The sequence below is a fragment of the Cupressus sempervirens genome, chromosome 4 (assembly GCF_028749045.1).
Source record: "Cupressus sempervirens isolate cs-2001-9-10 chromosome 4, ASM2874904v1, whole genome shotgun sequence".
NCBI lineage: Eukaryota > Viridiplantae > Streptophyta > Pinopsida > Cupressales > Cupressaceae > Cupressus > Cupressus sempervirens.
Genome location: NC_143121.1, coordinates 345324272 through 345349501, shown reverse-complemented (window position 1 = coordinate 345349501; position 25230 = coordinate 345324272). Strand labels below are relative to the sequence as shown.

At 35.2% G+C, this 25230-nt stretch overlaps 1 protein-coding gene across 1 annotated transcript; it reads left to right on the top strand.

The window, feature by feature from the left end:
• Window positions 1-6920: 6920 nt before the first annotated feature.
• LOC149561447 (disease resistance protein RPV1-like) lies at window positions 6921-23058 on the top strand (the record flags this gene model as incomplete). Its single annotated transcript, XM_089825151.1, has 5 exons — window positions 6921-6964; window positions 7092-7517; window positions 19476-21376; window positions 22117-22221; window positions 22607-23058. Coding segments are annotated over 5 exons (2817 nt in total), but the record flags the coding sequence as incomplete, so codon positions are not given.
• Between the last annotated feature and the right edge of the window lie 2172 nt (window positions 23059-25230).

The window sequence follows — 25230 nt, the reverse complement described above, 5'->3', positions numbered from 1 at the left end:
AGTTTATTTATATTTACTTAGGTTGGGAGAACCAACTTGTTTTCGAGTTGCATGTTAAGGAACCGAGTTTGATCTTTATGAGTGTTGCACCTATATATTTGATGTTCTAATGGTAGAAGGAACATTTTGTTTGAATGTGTAACCTAGTGCAAGTTGTTCTCCCCATTATATCCAATTGCAGTTGTGATTTCTCTTCCATTGCCCTTAATGGCCGCCATATTTGTGTTGTACTTTCTATCACATACTTTGGGTGGAAAGTGCAACTAGAAGTATATTGAGTGTAAACTTTTAATGTACCCCTATTACTATATGCCTCTGGTTTGTGAAAATATTGGATTGGAAATTTATAATCTAGACATATATTGATTAACCAATGTGACTCATTTGTCAAAACATACAGGGGAACTTACAATGTACCTCTAGTGCAATACACCACTAGTTTGTGAAAACATTAGATTGATAACTTAAATCTAAACATGCCTTGAATAGCCTATGCAACTTGTCTGTCAAAACATACTAGGGACTTGTAAATCTGTATTGACACATAGGGCAATTTGATTGTGAAAAACGTGGATTGGAGAATGCTAATTATGTATGCCTTGCAACATAGTTCTATAAATCAAGTATGTTCTTGGAAAATATTTCTATGTTAACACATCATTTCTTGGCTATATTGAAAGTATGTTCTATAAACTTTTATTTATATAATACATCAATAAAATGTGGTCACAGGGAATGCTAACACTATGATTGCAAGCACAAACAAGATCAAGGTTTAGAATATTTCAAGAAATTGCAATGGGTAGGTGTATACTCAAAATCTATAACATTTACATATATCATGTCTCCCTATGTCAAAATGGGAGCCTTAGAACATAGTGTGAACATTTGTCAAAGCATAATGATAGATCAATATTATTAGATGTTTTAGTGGTAACTATCTTGGTTTCTATGCTTCAAAAATGTGGAAGTATAAACAAGGAATTTAAATTTATTGATAGAATTACTCACAAATATGTGCTTACATGGTACTAATGGCATAAAAAAGAAAACTAAATTGTAAATTTTGCAATAAAGAGAAACATTTTCTTCAAGACAACAAGTTCAGTCTACTTTCATCGCCACTACCTTATAATAAGTTATTTGAGATGAGTAATTTTAAAACTTATTACATAATAATTCCTCCAATACATATGTATCTAGAGACCAATCAAATATAGTGGCCATTCTATATGATTTATTCTAGATGATTTTGTAGTTCCATCCTTTCTCAGCTAAATTGAAATGATATTGTACAATAGAATATTTATTTTTAATAGAACATAGAAATATTAATACACAAGTGCCACATCAATGCAAACATATGGAATGGGGCACAAGTACCAATTTTTAAAATATTTGTTCAGTGATTCTCAACATGAGCTATAAATGTTGGTTATACTATGTGAATTTTTTTTAAAAAAATATATTTAAGTGACATAAGATTTAGCCAAACATTGTTAAAATTATAGAAAACAAATGGAATTGCAATCAAGAGGAAATATAAAAATGTAGGATGCCTCTAAGGATCGTGTTTTGAAATTTTTGTCATTCATAGAGCACATGCATGATGAAGGAGGAAGAGGGCGTCACAATTTGGTGAGAATTTATTCCAAAAACATACTTGATTTATAGAACTAGTCAACCATTGTTGAAAGTGCTTCTAAATGCTTGGATAATCTCATGAAATGCTGCATAAAAGAATGTAAAGCTCAAAGGATAAGAGTAAGATACAAATGAATTCAAATATAGAAATAATTATGAAACCCATAGTTTAAGTGAATTTGGGTGCATTCTCATCGATTTCATCTATCACTCTATAATGATGATCACCTATTTAAACTCCAAAATCTCAACAAACCTAAAAGCTCAAATATCCCTTAACCCAAACAAACCCAATATGCTTATACACTCCAAACTAATTGAACTTAAAAAATATTACCACTTGATAGACCAATGCATCCAGAAGATCACAAACAAAAGGAGAATCCTATTGTGGTGGACTTATGCATGGACAAAAGTTTACATCTCAAATTTGAGAATTAAAACCTTATAATTAATAGTCACCCTCAAAAAGTTGACTCCACTACTCTTAATGTTTTTAATTGATTTTCAATATATCTTTACCATATCCATTATACACCAAGATGTAATTTCTACTAATTAAACATTTGTAAGATTTTACACGTATATGTATCTCACAAGTAGATATCTCACGAGTAGAGCTCATACTTAGATGCTTCGTGTGAAAGGAAAAGGGGGTTTTCTAAGGAATATGCGCACCCGAAACTAGTTGGTTGTTTCTTCGCAAACAAGGTTAAACTCCTCTCTTGAAAAATGTAGTCCCGTCAAAGATATGTTTGCCACCAACTTCCAAAGTAGATTAACATAACATTACAAAATGTGTTTTACACTGACTTTCAAAATAGTTTAACATAACATTACAAAATAGATTATACAATATACATAAGAACTAGCCACTACATTATAACAAGGATGCATTGCATCTAGTTCTTGCCAATAGTAATCTAGTTTTACTATGTATCCAGTTGGAAGAAGTAATATTAATTTATGATTTGTTGTCCTCATAAGGAGGACAAATGTTGTCACTTAGAAATGACCATTATTAATTGTAGATGAAATTAGAATAATGTGTATCAAAACATAACATTAGAAAATAGTCAAGAAAAATGTGTATGAAATATATGTATTATTTTACAAGTTGTGAGCTCATAGAATTTTAAAATATATTTTTAATAATAAATAGAATTGAAATTTTAAGAAAAATAGAGAATAGGAAAATCTTTCAAATTGCATTACAATAGAAGTATCCTTAACACATGTTAAAATGAACTTTTTGAGAAAGTTATTATGTGTTAAAATGTATCATGTGGGTGAATCTCATTATCAAGATGCCTATTCTATGAGTTTGTTGCCTTCAAGAATGAACTTTGACATTGAAATGAAAGTTCCATCTACTTTTATATTGAAAACTAACTCAACATACTCCATGTAATATATAACATTGATGCATATAATCATCTATAATCCCTATTTATAAGATACTCCCTTTACTATACATATAGGTTTCTCAAATACTAAGACTAAACCATTATGTAGTGCTACAACAAAAATAATCCTTGTCAAAGAATTTTGTACACCTTAGGTCAGTCTTAGCTCTACCTGCACCTACGGTCCTTTGCATCAATTATATAATGCTTGGCAATATCTGGCACTTCAGCCTAGCTAGCAGCCAGAGACGAGGATCCAAAAGATTAAGTTAGTGCTTTGTCATGTCTTCTAAATGTTGCTTCCTTCGACACCTGTTCTGGCTAGGTTTGTTAGTATTAGATGAGATTTGCTCCTTGAATAGATACACCTATCGATCTCCATTGCTTCATTCATTCCAATTGTTAGCCCTCACTGATGCACAATAATCTGCTTGGTAAGGAGAGCATCTAGATCAAGCTTTCAAAGGGGCACCCCTTATATAGTACAATCTCACCAGATGCTTATGCACACAACTAGACAAAGAGTTCTTATTTTTAAGCAAAATCAGAAAAATTGTAACAAGAACTTCTATGACCCTCCCATAGTCATTACTACAACACCTATTGATATAGAATAAATTTGGAATAAGCATAAGCATTTGATACTTATTACAATTTCAGGTATATATTAACTTCTTGTATAAAATTTTAAAATTATATAAAAGAAAAATCATTTATCAATGTGAATCTATTGAGATAACAAGATTATGTTTTAATGCTTGAATATGTCAATGAGAAATCAAATTTCTTTTGTCCAAAATGATTTGAAAAAAGCTAAACAAAATTGTTAATGTAGAAATGAAATAGACCACATTTTTTACTCATAATTTAGACAACACCCACTAAACTCACCAATCAAAACATGGTGTACTGAACATTCTCTTAAAAAGATTTATATATTTTATTAAAAAAAAATGTTTTAGTTTCACAATCCATATTTCACACAAATTTTTAACTACTACTTCATATACAAAACAAAGCAATTCTTAAGGACAAAAGCCATCAATCCTCATTATTATTGGCACAAATAAGATACCAATACAAATGGTAACAAGAGAAAAATACCAAAAGGCAACATGCAACCTTAAAAGAAAAACCTGCAAACAGTTCAAACCCAAGTTGCACAGGCCAAACAACATTTGAAATGAATAACATAGGTAATGAATTAGTTTGACAAAGTCTTAAGATACCCATATGCCTAGTCTAATGGTAAGGGTCTATTGTGCATTGGTAGGTAGAAAAACCAGGTCTCATAGCTAAGGAACTTAATTTTCTTAATTTTCCTAGAGTATCTACCTCACTCCGAGATAAAATTTAAGATCTTTTATATAGATTCTGGAGTTGTAAATAACTGCCCTTGACCTTGCTACATTTGTTAGGACTAATCTTTGTCTCCCCATGCTTGTCACTATTGCTTGTCCTCCACATTATATTCTCCATATTTATTTCACACCTCACTTACCATTGTTTTACCTTGGTTTTGGTAGTATACTTATCTTTTCTCCTCGTAGACTGATTGAAAAAAGAGCTTCTTTAAATAAGTAGTAAATGCACCACTCAACATACTAAAAAATGTTGATGTTATTAAATTTGGTTCAAAAAAATATTAAATACATTTTACTTTTATCCTTACTCTAAATGGTTAAATTGTATAATTTCTTTAACATTGTCATAAATAAGAAATGGCAAAAAAAGAAACCTGAAAGTTGTTCAAGGCTTCAAGCTACAAGATGATTTTTTTTCAATTTAGCGATAGATTTTGGCCTGCTGAAATAGATAAATAGAAAAAACTTAACAAAAAATACACGCTCATACAAACCAAATTAGACATGTTTCAACAACTTAGAAAAACTCCTTTCAATACTTACTTTGTTAGAAAATAACCCAGTGTTAATACCTAACTAAAAATTGGCAAGAAAATTGATGGTCGAAAAATTAATTTAATACGAGATTTGACTATTGATTTGTTAATCACTCACTTCGAGGAGTTGCAAGAAAAACAATTAGATCATGATATAAAAAGCCTCATAAAAACAAAGATGATTTTTTCGACAAGATATCCACCACAAATAAGAAGAAACATAAAAAATGAAGACATAAAAAAATATACACCTGTGAAATTGTATGGTAGTTGTTAAAAATTGGAAAGATGTGTCTACTATGATCTAGGTCCTCCCAGTTTAAACATTTCATTTCTTTGTCATAGCAAATGTATCCAATCCCACTCATATTTGTGCCAATAGGAAAGAAGAGTTGCAATGTGCCATCTCTGCACTACCATGGAGAATTAAATATTAAATACCAAAGCAACAAGCACATAATGTTAGAAGAGTAAGGCAATAGTCTAAGCATTCCTCAAACAAAAGTGATGTCCACGTTACCAAAAGAAATAACTTTACAGTTTGCACATTATGGAAAGCAAAATGATAGCTAAAATATGCATCACAACTTCTTATTGGAATGCCCATGAAATTTACCTTCAAACCCTACAGAAGATCCCCACAGACAAAATTTGAATTGACAAGACCAATTGCTGATCATTCATGTCTTTAGCCACACATTCATAAGAAGGGCAACAAGATTGTACAGAATCAGTGTAGCTTACAAAATTATTTCAATTCAGAAAATATGATATGAAAAAAAAGAGAAACTTAAATTAAAAGCTAGGTAATCTGAATTTTATAATACAAAAAATAAAGCTAAAAATTAAAAAAAACATATTTACATCTCTAACGCCAGTACTTGTGCCTGCATTGTACATGCACATCACCATGATTTCTGCTGGCTTAATTAAACAATAAATTTAAACTCTATTGCGAGATATGGTGCTCTACTACCTTTGCAACTTGCCTTGTAAAAACTGTGATGCACCAATGATTTCTAGCAAAGATGTTGACTAGAAAAAAGTACCAATAGAAACAAATTGATTATTTGCTTAAAATTATGCATTCAAAGTGAATAGTTTGATTGTCTCATACTATTTTAAACCAACCATATGCTTAAGAAAGAAATGAATGCACTACACACAAGTTCCATGGTGTCTAATTATTTAGTCAACATATATGTAACATGTGAATTCTAACAATATTTTCTTGGCCTAAAAACATGATTGTGAATGTTCTTTAGACTGACTTGGAAGGGAAGATTAGATGTGGATAGATTTTTTTTTGACAAAAATAGATGTTTCTAGAATGTGTTGGAAGGATAAGAAACATGTGAACATATTTTTTTTTGACAAAGATTAGAAATTTGTAGAAATTGCATTAAAATAGATGTTTCCAGAATGTGTTGGAAGGAAAAAACCATGTGGACAGATTTTTTTTTTGACAAATATTAGATATTTGTAGAAATTGCATTAATTACAACCACGCACCAATGCTAGATTTTTTTGAAATGCTTTTTAAAAAGTTAATGTTGATGGAAAAATATTTCATTTTGATATCAAGTAAATATTAGGACTGTTCCACCATGACTGTTCATTGTACTAGCCAATAGGAAGATAAATAAAAAATTTCTAAAAAATTTCATTATATAAAAAAAAATTAAAAAAACATTTGTAAAAATTCTATGATTTAATTGGTTCAGAGAAGAAACAAAATAACATTCAGTAAATGCTATAGTATCTGCCTATGGCAGGAACTAACAACTCTCTGTAGTTATATGGGAAAAGAGTGCGGAAAGAGTGTATAGAATGGCTATTAAGAAGTTGCGACAATGTCTAATGATATATGGAGGTTTTGCACTTTTAAATTAATTAATAAATTTAAAAAAACGTCACATCTGGTACAAATATTCTGCTATTTAGCCACAGGCGTATGCAGTAGAGGTTAAGATCTGACGCGCACAGCTAAGTTTTGTCCATTGCGGTTCTGTCTGTGAGTATCATTACATTCTCCTTCCTTTGAATTCAAACTCTAATATGGACGGACTGAAGCCTTACATCCCTGCCGCCACTAGAGTTTCTTTCTATGGTATGAGATATCATGTGTTTTTGAGTTTTAGGGGAAAAGATGTGAGAAAGACTCTGGTTGATCATCTCTTCCAAGCTCTCTTTGCAGCTGGATTGATTGTGTTTCTTGACACCCACAAGTTAAAGAAAGGGGAAAACATTGATTTAAGCCTGGAAAATGCAATTAAGAGCAGCGCAATATGCATTCCTATATTTTCCAAAGGCTATGCAAGTTCGGCATGGTGTCTTAGGGAGGCTGCCTCAATGTTGGAATGTCTTGGGTTAATCATTCCTCTCTTTTATGAAATGGAGCCAACCCATGTCAGATATTCTCAAGGAGAATCCAGCCCTTATAAAAAATCATTTGAAAAGCATTACAAACATCCAGCTCGATATTCAAGAGAAGAGATCGGTCAGTGGAAGGATGCCATTGAGCAGATATGTTCTCGATCAGGCTGGTCACTAGATATGACTGCAGGGTAAGTAGTTTCCTTCACTTTTTCTCCTTGTTTATTCCAAGTCCCGTTAATAGCGCAGAATCAAATCCACAGCCCAAATCTTCATATCTTTGAAATGTTCAACTCTTACGGTGAGCTTTCATTATAAGTAAGAAAGAAATGAATGGAATTTTGATTGAAATCTCTTTGTTTTGATCTTCATACGGTGCATTTCTAAATGCAAATTTAATTTTAATGAATTCTTTTGGTTTTCGCTTCTCTTTGCTGGCCATTTTCGTTGAACAAGAGCAGTCTTTCATGTATTGGCAGTAGCCAACAACAGGGGCCTCGTTCTGATGTAGGAGAATTTAGGGGCATTGGACAATTCTACATGTATTTAAAGTATTATTATTTTTAATTTTTTATTATAGTTAAGTAGTTGAAAATGAATGCAATCATATATAGATTTTTATGTACTGGGCTCGGAAAAGTGTTCAAGAGAACACAGAAGTTTGAAATTACAATATTTGTGGCCTTCTCGTTGAACAGAACTGTAATTTCAAGAAGGTACACCTTTTTCTATCGTTCATAATGGTTAAATTATAAAGAAAAAAATAGGTTGCTGACATAATTAAAAAAATGATTATTCTTAATAATGTAAAAGGACAAAGCTGTTTTGAAGTTTGAATTAATAATTTTCATAAGTTAAAAAATTAGCATGTAAACTTTTGATTTTTTTTAAAACTAGAAATAAAAATATTGAATTGTAATTGGTGGATTAAAAGTCTTTTAATAACTGAGTTAACAAAAACTCGTCGCAATAGTGTGTAGTCTATATTAAGTATTCTCTTCAAAAAGTTGAAAGGTCATTTATTAGTTGTGTGTCTCTTATCTTGACTGAGATGTATGGTTCATTAGAAGGGGAGTGAGATTTTCAATAGGCAAATTTTTTTATAAAAAGAAGGCTTGGATTAGAGGTTATTCTTTGGTAGTTGAGTTCTTCTCTTCATAGATAAAAGAAATAATAAGGAATCTAGAAGAATAGCTTGCTGCTTTATCTTACAAATTTGTAAAGCTGAAGTGAGTAATAGTTTGCAACTGAAATAGAATAACATGTGTAAATTTTCACTCTCATTGAGAAATAAAAGACAAGTTATTTTCCACAACTTTCTTCCATAAACTATTCATTTTGAATAATTCCTTTATAGAATTAGAAAAGATGAACTTCAAATATATTATAAAAGTTCCTTTTATAATTTTGGATTTACTCTTTAAAGTAAAATAGAAAAATAATTCTATATTTTGATATGTATTCAATTAAATATTAATATAGTTTAAAATATACAGAAAATATGAATAATTTTGAAGTCTTACTATTTAGCATATTTATATTTTTCCTCTGCCTTTCCTTTCACTTTCCTGAAGGAAGAGCTTAAAAACCTAACGCAGTAATGATTGAAAAAGTAGAGTTAGAAAACAGATTAGAAAGGATGATCTTTTAGACACGTTTAGATATGAAAGACAGCTGATGCAGATGAGTATGAGGAATTCTGACCTTAAGCTTTCCTCCATAAGCATCAGATAAGAAGCAAGGAAATAAAAATCTTCAGAGATAGTTTAATTCTAACTTCAACTTCAGATATGGCAGAGTGTTTCAATCTTGCTTTTTACCATCAGTTTGAATTGTGGTTACCGATTTTACGGTTTGTTTGGCCTTAACTATTTGTTGAAGCAGTATTTTAAGGTGCATGTATTTTGCATACTTTGTTTGCGGTAGTATAATTTGTATAAAGCATGCTCGATATGTTTCTTGTAATAGCATAATGATTAATAAAGTTTTATTCATTTTTTAGAGGCTCTTTCTGTATGTTTTACATTTTGCTTTATGCTAAATCAAAACTATTTGTTCAAGCCGTAATGTGCATGCATTTTGCATACTTTGTTAGCGGGAGTTTAATTTGTATAAGGCATGTTCGATATGTTTCTTGTAACAACAACAATGATTAAACAAGTTTTATTCATTATTTAGAGGCTCCTTCTGTATGTTTCACATTTTTCTTTAAGCTAAATCAAGTGTGCTAAATTCTACAGTTCAGAGACAGTTATGTGAACTTACTCATTTTCATCAATTGTACACGATTAAAAATTACATAAAACATTTAAAACAAGGGCTGCAGGGCTGCAGGGGTGCTTAGTTCCTGCCAAAGTGTGTGCAGGGTAGGTTTTGGCTTGAGAAAAGATTAGTAAAGAGGTGGGCAAGCTTTTAGCAGCTGTGATGAGTTTGATAGATATGCCATAACAAAGCTTGTTACAAGTAGCAAATAATAGTCTCCTAAGGCAAGGCGACATGGTGCCCAAACAGATTTTTTTCTTGCTTTCTGCATATGTAGCCATATTAGTTAACCACATAAAATCATGTTCTGTGTCTTCTTCTCAAATCTTTAATTCTTGGAGCTTACTTTGTTTATCTTCTCTTCATTCATCAAGAATAAAAGCATCTCAAGACACAATAGACTTCAAATTTAGGCCAAGATAACCAATCAAAAAATTACTCATCATATTCAGCTTATTCCAAACAATTCTTCAATATAACGCCCCAAAATCTTACTACAGTACTGAGTTGAAAGGAAATTTGTATAAATGAATGAAAGTACTATCCATGGTAAATTTCATTCGACAAGGGGTACGCCTTGCATGACACACATAGATAACAAAAAATCTGAAACATATTACTCCTGTTTCATCCAAGATACAGGGAGTTTTAAAAAAAATTTACAACATTGTTCAACTGTACATGAGATCTATCACATCAAAAGGGCTTCGACAGTTGCATTAGACAAGCTACCCTCCTCGAATATATACCCCTCAGAGCCTCAGCATTACATCAACATGCAATGAATTTTCCATAACGTAAGTTTCTTTTCTTTTGAAAAGGGCACTAAATTAATAATAATTGATAAAGAGCAACTCAAAAGACCCTGTTGCAAGCAATGCCCAGAAAACAAAGCTCCATCTTTGCATAGCATAAAGCAAGTCTCAAATATGAGTTTTGTTACGAATACATGGAAAACCCCCTGAATTTTCTATGTGAAGGATCAAACTTCAAGAATGCAACTGGAGACTGCCGAGTATGCTTCGATACCTTAACAATGATAGGTGACAGACATGATGGAACCTACCACGATCTTTGAACGTTTTGCTCCTCTTCTAAGCATGCCACTGGAATCAAAAGAGATGGCAAATAAGTGCAAACAGAATAAGATAAAAATAAGATGCATTTTTCACTCCATGGTAGCTAGCTGCAAAGGGAACCAGGAACTGCGGAAGCTGATACCAGGCCCTGTCTACGTTTCCTATTTTGTATGAAATGAGGTTGTGTTTGAATTAAATGCAAGGGGTGCTTGTAGGTGTTATTTGTAAAATAACCCTATTCCTGATTGTAGTGCTAGCAAGTTGTATTCGAAGATCAAACTCCACCATATCTAGTGATAGGTAAATAAGCAAGCAAACCATGGATTTTTGTAGATAGCTGTGTAACCTTCGAAAATTGTGTGCCATGTGTATGAAAAAGAAAACTCTTATTTACAATTAAAATTGTAATTGTTTCTCACTCCTCGTTAAGTTCAATAGTTTTACTTTTCAAAAAAGATATATTTCCAACCTTCAACTGAGCTCAGTGATTAACCTTTTCTGTTTACTGTAAAGGTTTGAGTATTATTTTTAAATCATGTAAAGAAGCTCACTTATACATTCATGGAGGATGCAACCACAAGTAGTGGAGCATGCATTTGGTCCTCTGAAAAGTAGTTTATGAATCCTCTACAGTTTAGGTCGAATGATCCTAGTCATACGGCTCTCCTTACTGGAGCATCTGTTTTACATGCCAAAGCTTGTGACAGCTTTAAAACACTAACAAGGCATCTTTATTGCTCAGATCTAGGTTTTTAGAACCTCTGGTGTGTAATGTCAAATTAAAAAATGTTTACATCTGATGACTGTAATCAGAATAATAATAGCGAACAGATTGTGTTTTCAAAAACCAAATATATTATTTGAAAAGAATTGACACAAACATACAATTACAGTTGTCAAGGCACTCATGGAACTCTACTTCCAGACTATCTGTCTCTTTTAATATCAATATGTAGTTACTTCTTAAATCGATTTGTTTGCTGAATTAAGCAATAAGGATGCAGTTGAAATGACTTTATTGAAAATCTTGCAATTTGTCTGCAATCATTGAGAATGATTATTGCATAGTGAAAATTGGTAAAAATAAGAACAGTCCAACTTTGACTGAACATTCTGCATTCGCTGCAGACAATGAAACTACATATTTGTGAATTTCTGCGGACACTTTTATTTCAGAAAAAGACGGGAAGGCCTTTTGGTGGGGCATCAAGAGTGCTGCAAGGCTGAAGGCCACAACTCATCTTCGATTTCTAGATAAATACGCTATTGCTTGTAGAGTCCTCCTTTCAAGAAGCTTGGATCATGAAGGTTGTTTTGGATTACTACAAGCATGCATGAGAGATTTCATACCAGCTTGGCAAAGCAATGAGAAATAGTCAGGATTTTTGGTAGTAATGCTAACTCTATTCTTGGCACTTTTCTGGGTATTGCCCTCTGCAGAGAGGCATGTAAGGCTAGTTTATGTAACCGATTTCTTGACAACTACTTCAAAAAAATAGAGTGTAGGAAAAGCAAGTGGCAGACTTCAGCGGGTAGGATTTTGATGCTTAGAAATTTAATTTCTACCATTCCCATTTTTTCAGTGATGTGCTTAAAAATGCCCACCAAGATAGTGAAAGTGATTGTATAGAAAATGAGAAAGATTTTTCTGGAATGGTAATAGTGAGCAAGATAAGCCAAAAATGGATGGTAGTGTTGGATTGCATAATTGTCATTACTGAATGAGGCCATATGGCCCAAATTGGTCTGGAGTATGTATTGTGAACCCAACCAAAAATGGATCAAGATTTTATTGCACAAATATTTAAATCGAATGCTCAGGAGAATTTTCGCACTATTGAGAACCCAACAAGGTTGTGGTGGTTGTAACTAGAAATGTTTGAGGCGGCTGGAGGTTATTGGATATTTAGAGAGGTGGTAGCATCCAGACTATGTGAACATCAGTCACCTGCAAACAGTAATAGGCCTTCCTTTGCCAAATCTTGGAGAAGTAATTAAGAATTATCTTCAATATTGATGAACCGGTCCTTCCTCCAGATAGTAGAGATTCTACTGGGGAAAGAATGCATTACTCTGTAGCACCAGTCCCACAACAACACTGATGTGGCATCAATTTTTACTTGACTTAGGATTGAAAGTGGAGGTTAAGTGGATTTCGTGCGAGTTCAGAAAGGAGGAACTTCTGTACGAGATGAAACCTCTGCTCACCATCAGCCAGTTTAAGGGTTTCTGGTGTAGGTTGGTGAATGGCTCCATGTTGGTGAAATTTCTCATATGCCCCCTTTCCTTTTGTGGAGAGACATGTCAAAAAAGGAGGATTCAGGCTCAAATTGGGTGGGAGTACATGAAGGACTTCCTTCAAGAGCGGGAAAACATAAAGAAAGCGACAATGGAAGCTTCTTCAAAGAGAGCAGAGGAGAAGAAGGAACAGAGCAGAAAGAGGCCATAGTTCAGTCCCTCAGGCTTTTGGTGTAGTGCTTCCAAGGAAACCAAAGACAATTAGTATATATTTGGGCTTCCCAGTGCCCCTATTAGTTTTCTGTCGATACTAGGGTTGAGGGTTGTTGAAAGTTAGAGTCAAAATAATGGTGACAGCAGATCACAAAAAGATAACTTTCAATATTCATATAGATTTGGCTGCACAATAATACAGATTAGATAGCCTCTATAAATAGAGGACTTCCAACTACAAACGAAGAGTCTAGAACGTACATGTGGATGGTGTAATGTGAGAGCACTAACACCTCAACAACCTTGCCATGTGTTTGGAGACATATTCAATCATGCGCACACATGGTGGAGTTAACTGCAGTTTCAGTTGCTGTCATGTCCCCAATTTTTTTAATGTAATAATTTAATTAAATTAATTAATTAACTGGTCCCAAAATTTAAATAATATAAAATGACCTTTAGTTAGTTACTTTAATTAATTAATAAGGGCCCAAGTTAATATTTGTATTTGTGGTTCCGATTGATTTAATATATCTCTGACCTATTTTTATTTTTAGTCCATTGGTAAGTGTTGCCATTGGCTATCTTTGTACACCCTTAGAAAGGTTTTCCCGACAGGTATTTAAGCACAACTTGTAGGTAGTAGTTGGTATGCGATTTGGATTATTTCTTTGTACTGAGAATTTTTTTTGGAGTTCTCTATTGTTCGCCATTTCATAAGTGAAAGATTTTCCCTACTTGGCTTTCCGGTTTCAGTGGGATCCAACCCTCACCCTATTCCATTGTCTATAATGCTTTGCTCGGATCTGGCAAATTGGAGCAACATCTTTGTCTGTGAGTATTAATTGGAGAATATTGGTATTCAACGATATTCATGCTTGGCATTTACTTGATGATGTTGTATTCTAATATTACTTGTATATGAGTTTGTATTCTCTTTCCATTACAATACCCTGCGTACTCTTCCTTGCGTACTCCTCCCTCCATCTGCCATACTACCTCCCTCCATACGTACTCTTCCGTCCACCTCCCTCTGTACCTCCCCCTCCAATCACACTCCTCCTTTCATTCGTACTCCTCCCTCCATCTGTCGTACTACCTCTCTCCATCCATACTTCTCCCTCCATTTGTTGTTCTACCTCCCTCCATCCGTACTCCTCCATCCACCTCCCTCTGTACCTCCCCCTCCAATCATATTCCTCCATCCATTCATACTTCCCCCAACATCTGTCGTACTGCCTCCTTCCATTCGTACCTCTCCCTCCATTTGTTGTACTACCTCTGTACTCCTCCATCCATCATTCTTACTACCCACTCCGTACTCTTCCATATTCCACATTTCATATTCCATACATTTCCATTCCCTTTGTACTTCAATTTTGATCTTCCACTACCAACCACCATACTAGGGTCCCCTTCACCCTACATACGCCATAGTTCATATATCCCTCTGTATTCACAAAAAGTTTGACATACGATCTTGTATCCACCGCCTCTTTGTTCGGACAAGGGACATTACAATGGTATCAGAGTCGGTGATCTTGCTAGCCTACTAGGATGATTGAGAGATTTTGGTATTTGGATCACACTATGGTGTTAGATAGTGATGGAGAGTGGTGGTTGAAGGCACTACAAAAGATTAGCAAAGAGCTCAGCGAGGGTATTGATCTTCCATTAGATATATTGAAAGTTTTTTTGTGTTAGGTGAACCAATTACCTTTAAGATTTATACAGAGAATCCTCTCGCCAATTAAGGACGCCTTAAGTCAATCGAGGCTTTTGAGAGACCTTGACAAGGATAAAAGATTGACAGTTTTAGCATGTCTTAGCGAGGTCTTGAGAATTTTGGCTTCTAAAGCACCGTATGATGATAACACCATGGTAGAGATATTGCAATTGATAGTTGACAACTTTCAAAGTCTCAATGACTTCAATAGTGACCCTTTTGGTAGGAGATCTACAATTTTGGAGAATTGTGCAAATGTCAAAGTAACCTTCTCTTAGATCTTAAATCGAAAAATTTGGTACATGATATGTTTCATCACTTCTTGGTCACCATCAAGGAAGATCATGATACTAAGATTTCAGTTGCTATGGAGAGTCTTATGATTTCGTGCATTGAAGAGATGGATGAGATATCCCAACCCATCACATCTATGTTATGGGCTATTCGTAATCTAGAACGTATCCCCTCTATAGCAATATATAGATTGTTTAGTAATATTTTCAAGCATTGTGAAGAAAAACTAATATCTCATTTGCACAAGTGGGACAAAATGGATGACAACGATAAGGGTGATGCTTTACATGAGAAGAATGAAGGCATGATTATAGGGCCGCTCTAGGAGGATTTTCTAAACCTTTCTACTACAGCAACATGGAGAGAACACCAAAAAAATGAAGAGGTTGTTTGCACAAATTTTGTGAAGACATGGACGGATCAAGTTGTGCCCATCACCGAAGTTGTGCCCAAGGTTGTGCCTATCACCAAGGCACTATCCGTTGAGGAAGTTCCATCAGTTGCCAAAGTTGTGTCCATCATAGAAGCTGTGCCTGTTGCTGAGGCTCTATGTCTATCACCGAAGCTATATCCATCATCGTGGTCTTGTTTGTCGCTGAGGTTGTATGTCTATCACTGTTATTGTGTCTATCACCGTCGTGTTCATCACCGTCATGTCCATCAGTTACACCGAGTTCGCGTCCGTCGTCGAGTTTGTGTCCATCATCGACATCGAATTCATCGTCGAGTTCATGCCTATCACTGTTGTCGTGTCTATCACTGTCGTATCTGTCACAAACATCAAGTTCGTGCCCGTCATCGTGTCCATTACCAACGTCGAGTTCGTGTCCCTCGTCAAGCTCATATCCATAACCGTGTTTGTCACCATTGTGTTCGTCACCAACGTCGAGTTCGTGTTCCTCATCAAGTTTGTATTGGTCACTGTCGTGTCCATCACTGACACCGAATTCATGTTTGTCATCGAGTTCATGTCCATTACTGTCATGTCCATCATCGACGTAGAGTTCGTGTCCCTTGTCAAGTTCGTATCTGTTATCGTCGTGTCCGTCACCGACACCAAGTCCATGTCCGTCGTCGAGTTCATGTCTGTCACCATTGTTGTGCTCGTTGTTGTCACCATCACCATATCTGTCATCGTCATTGTGTTCGTTGCCATGTTCTACACCGTCGTCATTGTCATGAGTGTTATCTTCATTGTCCATTGTCGTCATTGTAGCCATGTCTATTGCCAAGTCCATCATCATGTTTGTCATCGTCGTTGCATCCGTCAACCTCATTGTGTCCATCACCGACATCAAGTGTGTATCTGTCATCAAGGGTGTATTCGTCGTTATAGTTGTATCCATCGACGACATCATGGTTGTGTCCGTCATCATTGTGTCTGTCATTGTGGCTGCATCGATTGCAATAGCTACATTTGTTGCCATTGAGACATTGCTTGCTATCGAGGTTCTATCCATCATCGAAGTTTTTGTTTGCCGTTTAGGTACTCTCTGTTAAGGTTGTTTTGCCAAGGTTCCCTTTATTGAGGTACTCTTTGTTGAGGCTTCCATCATCACGACACCCTTCACCGAAGCTCATGTCACTGAGGTTTTCACACTCAAGCCTCCCTTCGTCGACATTCTCACCATTGAAGCTCTCTTCGTCAAGGTTTCATCCGTCAGGAATATAATAACAATTGTTGTGGTTGTGTCAGTGGGTAAGTTTGTGCTAGCATCAACATCTGTGTGCATGACCATACCAAAGAGATTTTTGAACATAATGATATGAAAGATTTCATTAATTTGTGTCATTGGGATCCTAATGAAAGCTACAACAATGTTTATATTAGAGTGGCACAACGAATGCTTAATGACAATGGGGTGCAAGGGAGGTTTGATGACAATTCACTCATTTTGCCTACATGTTTGGTTTGGGATCCCGGTGACTTAGGATACGATAATCTTTATATAAGAGTGGTGCAGTGAAAGTTTGATAGCAATGTGGTGCTGCAGAGAATTGATGTCATTTCACTTGTCTTGCCTGCACGTTTGATTTGGGACCTTGGAGTTGTTGGTGTTTCGTCATATTACGAATTGCTTGAGGGCATCCAATCTTTGGGCAGCGAGGATTTGTCATGTCCCCAATTTTTTTAATGTAATAATTAAATTAAATTAATTAACTAACTGGTCCTAGAATTTAAATAATATAAAAGGACCTTTAATTAGTTACTTTAATTAATTAATAGGGGCTTAAGTTAATATTTGTATTTGTGGTTCCAATTGATTTAATATATCTTGGGCCTATTTTAATTTTTAGTCCATTGGTAAGTGTTGTCGTCGGCTATCTTTGTACACCCTTGGAAAGGGTTCCCTGACGGGTATTTAAGCACAACTTGTAGGTAGTAGTTGGTATGCGATTTGGATTATTTCTTTGTACTGCGAATTCCTATTGGAGTTCTCTATTTTTCGCCATTTCGGAAGTGAAAGATCTTCCCTACTTGGCTTTCCGGTTTCAGTGGAATCCAACCCTCACCCTATTCTGTCGCCTATAACACTTTGCTTGGATCTGGTAAATTGGAGCAACATCTTTGTCTGTGAGTATTAATTGGAGAATATTGGTATTCAGTATATTCATGCTTGGCATTTACTTGATGATGTTGTATTCTAATATTACTTGTATTCTCTTTCCATTACAATACCTTGCGTACTCTTCCCTGCGTACTCCTCCCTCCATTTGCCATACTACCTCCCTCCATCTGTACTCTTCCATCCACCTCCCTCTGTACCTCCCCCTCCAATCATACTCCTCCATTCGTACACCTCCCTCCATCCGTACACCTCCCTCTATCCGTTGTACTACCTCCCTCCATCCATACTCCATCCACCTCCCTCTGTACCTCCCCCTCCAATCATACTCCTCCATCCGTACTCCTCCCTCCATTTGTCGTACTACCTCCCTCCATCGGTACTCCTTCATCCATCTATACTTCCCCCAACATCTGCCGTACTACCTCCTTCCATCCGTACTCCTCCCTCCATCTATACCTCTCCCTCCATCTGTCGTACTACCTCCTCCATTGGTACTCCTCCCTCCATTTGTCATTCGTACTACCCCCCTCTGTACTCCTCCATACACTTCCATATTCTGCATTTCATATTCCATACATTTCCATTCCCTTCATACTTCAATTTTGATCTTCCACTACCAACCACCATACTAGGGTCCTCTTCACCCTACATACACCACAGTTCATATATCCCTCCGTTTTCACAAAAAGTTTGACGTAGGGTCTTGTATCCACCGCCTCTTTGTCCGGACAAGGGACATTACAGTTGCAGTAGGAGAAAGACATGGATTTGGTATTAATATTTCATTTTGTTAACCCTAGGTTATCTGAACGGTTGCGAGAGGCAGCATTTTGGTCTGTCAATGGCCAGAATGGCATGTAATCTGAAAAATGTAAGCTTCTTTTTGATGCAGGCAATATCTCTCCAATGGTCCTTTAAATGTTGATAAATTAAAAAAATTAAGCTATTACCAATCACAAAGAATGAATGACAAGATAACATATAGAAGACTCGGTAATCTTTCTTTTCATTACAGTACCAGGAAAGAGATGCATTAGATTTCAGAGAAGGTAATCTCTTGGCAGATGACTTTCTAGACCATGGCTTGTTTAACGAAGTGAGATTAGACTCATAAGACATTTCAGCAGAACCTTTTGCTGGTACAGGTTGACCAAACTCTCCAGGTCGCCTTCTGATTCAACTCGTCTGATATTGGACAGCAAGTTCACTTCTTTCTCATTGTCGACAGAACAAGTGTTATAGCTAGAATGCAAGCGAGGGTGAGTAGAGTGGTAATAAAACCGATTGACATTTTCTGACAAGTTAATTGCTTTCCCAATATTTTCTCTGATATTATCTCCATGACGAATCAAGGATCAGTATGGAGCAACATTGTTGTCGAAAGTCTACTCGATTCTGTAATTGACAGAAAAATTCAAGTCTCTGTAAGGAGTATCTGGTTGGAACTGCGGAAAAATACATAAAAATCAATATCTTTCAACTACATCTACCAAAAAAGGACAAAACTTGAAGTGAACCAGCAAATGCTTCATAGAAATATGTACCAAATTTTTTTTCAGTATAAACAGATTCCGTATATACATAGTTCTGCCGTAGTGTTTTTTTTCCCCTTTCTAATACTATGAAGATTATATTCTGTTTAATGACTAGAATGTGTGCAAATTAGATTTTCTTCAGAATTGCACTGGCACTGACATTTCTAAATGATAGAAATTACATTCGTTCCTTTCACCGTTTTTTACCAATCGCTAACTTCGCCGTATGCAGCTTCGAAGCTCAGCTAGTGAAGAAGATGGTGAATGATATAATAAAGACACTTGATAGGGTGCCATTGCAAGTTGCCAAATACCCGGTGGGACTGGAAACGGTGAAGGAGGCTCTCATACAGAAATTACATCTCAGTTCAGATGAATCAGTGGTTAAGGTAGGAATATTGGGTATAGGCGGTATTGGGAAGACCACAGCTGTGAAGGCCATGTATAATGAAATTTATGGTGATTTCGATGCTGCTTCCTTCCTACTTAATATCCGCGATGGAAGTCTCACAAAATTGCAGGGGCAAATTCTCTCAGACTTGGCCAACTATGAAGAAGAACTTCCAAATGTGGAAAAGGGAAAATCTTTGTTGACAGATCGTTTGCAAGGAATCCGTGCCCTTGTCGTGTTGGATGACGTTGATAATCGCGTACAATTGGAAGCCTTGGCTGGGGATTGGCTGGCCCCTGGAAGCCGTTTAATCATAACTTCCAGAGATAAACACATTCTCAATGCTGCTCACATCTCATCCGAATGCATTCATGAGATGAGTGGATTGGGGGAAATCATAGGGCTCCAGCTATTTTGTTGGCACGCGTTCCTCAGATCATCCCCGATTCCCGCTTATGGAGTGCTTTCCAAAATAATAGTAGAGGCCTGCAAGGGGCACCCTCTTTCTCTCGAAGTCATTGGAGCTTACTTGTATGATAAGAAGAGTGACACTGACATTGATTGCTGGAAGGAAACTCTTTACAACATTGCAGTGAATAGAGACATTTTTGAAACACTCAAGATCAGTTATAGTGGCCTTAGTGCTGAGGAAAAGGAAATATTTTTGGACATTGCTTGCTATTTTATCGGAGAATGCACAACTTCTCCCATTCTTTTCTGGAAAGCCATGTACAAGAATGTGCGCATTGCTATCAATAATCTTTCAATGAAGTTGCTGATAAAGATAGACGAGAAAGGTGTATTTGAAATGCATGACCTCGTGCGAGATATGGGGCGAATCATCGCTGAGGAAGATCAAACCCGGCAACGGCAGACTGTCCACTTCCAGTCAAGCATCTTATTAGACAATGATAGCACCATCAATATCTCTCGTCTTCGTCTCCGTCAAGGGGATTCAGGGTGCCTTAAAATGTTGTGTAGAACTAGTCTTCGCTATCTTCATCTGGAGCAAGTGTACATACAAGATAACATAGATAGTCTTCCTCTAACTTTGAGACGGCTAAAGGTGGTTTCTTGTTTCATTGCAAGCACGTATAGGTCGAATTTGTTGGAGGAGTTACTTCTAGCAATGAAGAAGAAATCCTCTGTTTTAGGAATGAGATCGCAATTGAGGATCGTGGACTGGATTGACTGCAGATCCTTGCGATACCTCCCAGATACCATTAGTCATTTGTCACTTTTGCAGTCCTTGAATTTGTCCAGATGTCAAAATTTGAATTATCTTCCTAACACCATTTCCTACCTTTCACAGTTGCTCTACTTGAATTTGAGTTTCTGCGAAAATTTGATACGTCTTCCTGACAGCATTGGAAACTTATCTCAGCTGGAGTACTTGAACTTAACTTGTTGTAAGATCTTAGTCAAACTTCCGGACAGCATTGGCAGGCTATCACAACTGCAGCAATTAAGTCTGAGCTGGTGCGATAGATTGGAGAGCCTTCCAGAAAGCATTAGCAACTTGTCAAAGCTGGAAAGATTGGATATGCTCGGTTGTTATTCAGCGTGGAAGTCAATTCCTTATGCCATTTTGTTCAAGCCAACGCTACGCCTCTTAGGATTACCTCCTCGGGTAGATAAGTGGCGGAAGTTTGGAATACTAGCCTCTGGATGTCAAGCGGAGTCTTCTTTTTCTATTATACAAGACATGGCAGGTTTTAAGGCAATCTTGGCCGCTGAATGTGGTAAGTAATTAGTATATATTCATTTGGATTTTGAATGCTAATAGTTCGTCCGTTGCAGCTTGTCTTGTGATTAGATGGATTCAAACTATTACTTGTGTATTAGCATAAAAGCATATGTTCAAGGAGGTGGATGGAGTGGATAAAAGACGAACACAAATTCAGTGATAAACATTCAAATCAATAAGCAAAACACAAAGACTTATCAAACTGTGGCACAACACTTAATGTTCATTAACATAACTAAAATCTATTACAAATTCTTTGAATGCTACAACATTCTATCCACTCATGATCCACAATGATCAGATAAACATCTGATGCCTAAATCCTCATATAATGCCTCTATATATAAAGGGATTAGTACAATCTAGATAGTAAATTATTACAGTCAAATAACATGTGATATATATAGCAGCGAACAGTTTATTAGATGGTGCTGGAAACTTCCATATTAAATATGGTAGTTGGGAATCTGCATGGTTGGCAGTGGCCAGTAGAAAACAACTTTTATTGTTTTTAATATAGTCTGACTGCCAATAGTTTGGTGGTAGAAATTACGATCTACCAACATATGTGTGGTTTCAGTTTCATAAAACTATATACCTCAACCTCCTAATCATATCAAAATACATTTTAGTTTAGGCTTTTTTTTAAAGCGATTCTAAGTAAACTTACCCTCCAAAGGTCCTTTAGATTTAATAATTATCACAATCTAACATTGATTTTGTCCTTCAATCCAGGAAAATTAGAGTCCACGCTCGCAAAACTAAGACTGTCTCGGGGCAAAAGTTCTTTTCGAATTAGAGCAGAAGTCGAAGTCAAGTTGTCGGACGAATCAAGCAAAGGTAATAGACATATCAATTACCCTGCATGGAAGTTGAGACTTGACTTGTTTTGTATTCACGATTTTAGTGGATTGAAATTGTGCTCGTATAATTTCATTTTTGCAAAGAAGACAAAGGAAGATCAATCAGAAGTTAGCTATAGATACGGGTATAGGTTGAAAGCAATTGTATGATGCTAATGCCTTACAATGAAGGTTCTCTTAACTCTCCTAAAATGTATTATTTCAGCTCAAATAGTCTATTTCTAATTAAACATCATATCTAACAATATGAATAGGAGAGCTTACATTTAAATCCGTATGCTAATTTTTTTGTTAAAGTGTTACTATATTTCTAGATTCTTTTATGAATATTACAAATTAATATGTTTTTTTTTTAAATCCAGAAAAGTTGGATTCTTATGATGAAACCGAACCCATGAAGATGATGAATGCCCTACTTTCGTGGAGAAACCCAAATTTTCGAGCAGAGGGAGCCACAGTTTTCCCAGGAGGAGACCCAGCTTCTGTAAGGGCCGCTGTTTCTCCATTTGGCTGGATCACTAGCTCTTCCAGAGGGAGATTAATTAAATTAAAGACAAAAGCTTTTCAAGCTTTGTCAGCAGAGGGAGGCTCAGCTTTGTCAGAAGAGGGATCTAATTTTTTCATGGAGACAATAAGTGCCCCATCTAATTCTCATTCTAATTCTTTGTCAGCAGAGGGATCTAATTATTCATGGAGACAATAAGTGCCCCATCTAATTTCTAATTCTACAGAGGACTAAAGATATGAGCAACAAACTATTTTCTGAGGAGAAACGGCATAAATTGAATGAGTTAATCATGTTATTTGAAATAAATAGAGATTGAATTCATGTTGTGCTTAAACATCATAGATTAATACATCATATTAATATTTGATTTTAAATCTTAAATATTAAGAGTCAAAATTGACTTTCTTTTTTCGAGCTTAATTTGTCTAAGAAATGCCTGGCCACACAACCTATACATAACAAAGAGATAATTGCCATTATGAACAACTAAATATACCATTTGTACTAATTAATAATTAATTAGTTTAGAAATATAAAAATAATTAAAAATTAACATATAATAAGTAAATATTTTAAAAAAATTTGACTTCATCTCCCCCAATATATATTTAGCCGATAGACTGTGATAGACTGTAATATGGGAAACTTGGATGTCTTACCCGCAACAAAGAAAAAACGGCCATCTGAACTCTGCGGGAAAGTTAACGTGATGTCGTTTCTTTCGACGACAATGACGATAATTAGTTTCAAGCCAACAAGATCGCATTTTTCGCGCCCGATTGAAAGTTGCAGGCGGAACAGGCGTCATCCCAATTTCAAGCCTTGTTAATATATAAGAAAGAAATGTGTTATATTAAATTAAATTTATAATATTTGTGTAATTTTTTCTTTTTTCATTGTATCAATTGTAATGTACAAATAGATGCTTTCACAACGTTCTTCTTTTTATTTTATAAATTATTATAGATCTAATTATGAGAGACACAATGACAAGGCTAATCTTATGGCTATTTGAATTGTGGGGGTGTCAAAAGCAATAGAGGTTGTGGATGTCTTGATAGGGACAAAGGCTGGAAACCTTCATATCCTATGATTATGTTCAATAGATTAATAATATGTTATGTTTATATATTTTTTATATGTGATATTTATGTATTGTTAATTTTTTTGTAATAATTTTTATTTATCATAATACTATTTTTATCTCAGTAATAATAATTTAACATTTATGATGCAAGAACCTATAATAAATTAACAAATTATCTCTTACTCATAAAATAAATAAATAAATTTAAAAAATACACATAAATTAAAATAAACATATATATATAAAGTTTTTAAATTTATTTAACTTTTTATGAAATATTTTTATAATTATGAAATGTAAATTTGGTTGGCTTTTACGTTCATTCTTTTTATTTTAAAGGATAATTGTTATATTTAAAACATTGATAATTGCAGTGGCTTTATGTTTAAACATTGATACTAATAACATTCGGATGTACCTTATGATTGGACGGTGTATTATTTGCAGCAATGTCAGTTCAGCAGTGTTGTACCAACTGTACTTGCAGAAGGTATTATCGTGACCCAACGCACGAAGAGACGGAAGGAGACGGACGACATACCCAGCCAGTCGAAATAATTGGCTGGGTAGCCGTTGCCCTGCCGCAGAGGCCTGCGGCCGCCGGCAGTACTTTGTACTGCCACTGCCGCAGTACTCTGCGGGCAGGGACGACAGAGCTGCCGGATAGGTTGGGGGGGGTGGGTATTCCCGCCCCTCCCATTAATATATATATATAATTTTTATTATTATATATTTTTAAAAAAAAATTAAAACGTTAAAAGCAATTAATTCCCCCCTCCAATGTGCATAAAAATATAAATATATATTATTTTGTTTTATTTTTTTTGACATAAATTGTACTTGTATTCTAATAGGAAGAACACAATGAACCAATTGAATTTTCAATATAAAATTCTCATATTATTCAAACCCTTGTTGAACATAATTTTAATTTCTTTTACCTACGGATGAGGTTCCAAATTGAATTATTATTTTTCAATCTTATTATACAAACGAGATACCAAACACATAGGACAAGAGAATAAGAAATTCACGCAATGAGATCTAGAGACTTGATTTCAACAATCACAAAGAAGACTGGAACACCATCTTGCTTAATTCAATCAATGATCAAAACACAAGACCCTACCTGAACCTAATGCTAACACGCAACCTTCTAGAATTGAGAGAAAATTCACTTCCAAAATTCATTCCCAAATCCTGTGTCCAATATCTGCCGTTTTTTTTTTTTTTTCCCTAAAAATGAACTCCCAAGTTGTGATAAAGAGTTTTCTCTTCAAATCGGGGCACTAATTGTGCATTCTCCCAAGAAGACTCTTTGCTCAACTAACTCTAAAATAACTTGTATTAATCTTTGCTTTATCTTTTTAATGCATATTAAATGAATCATT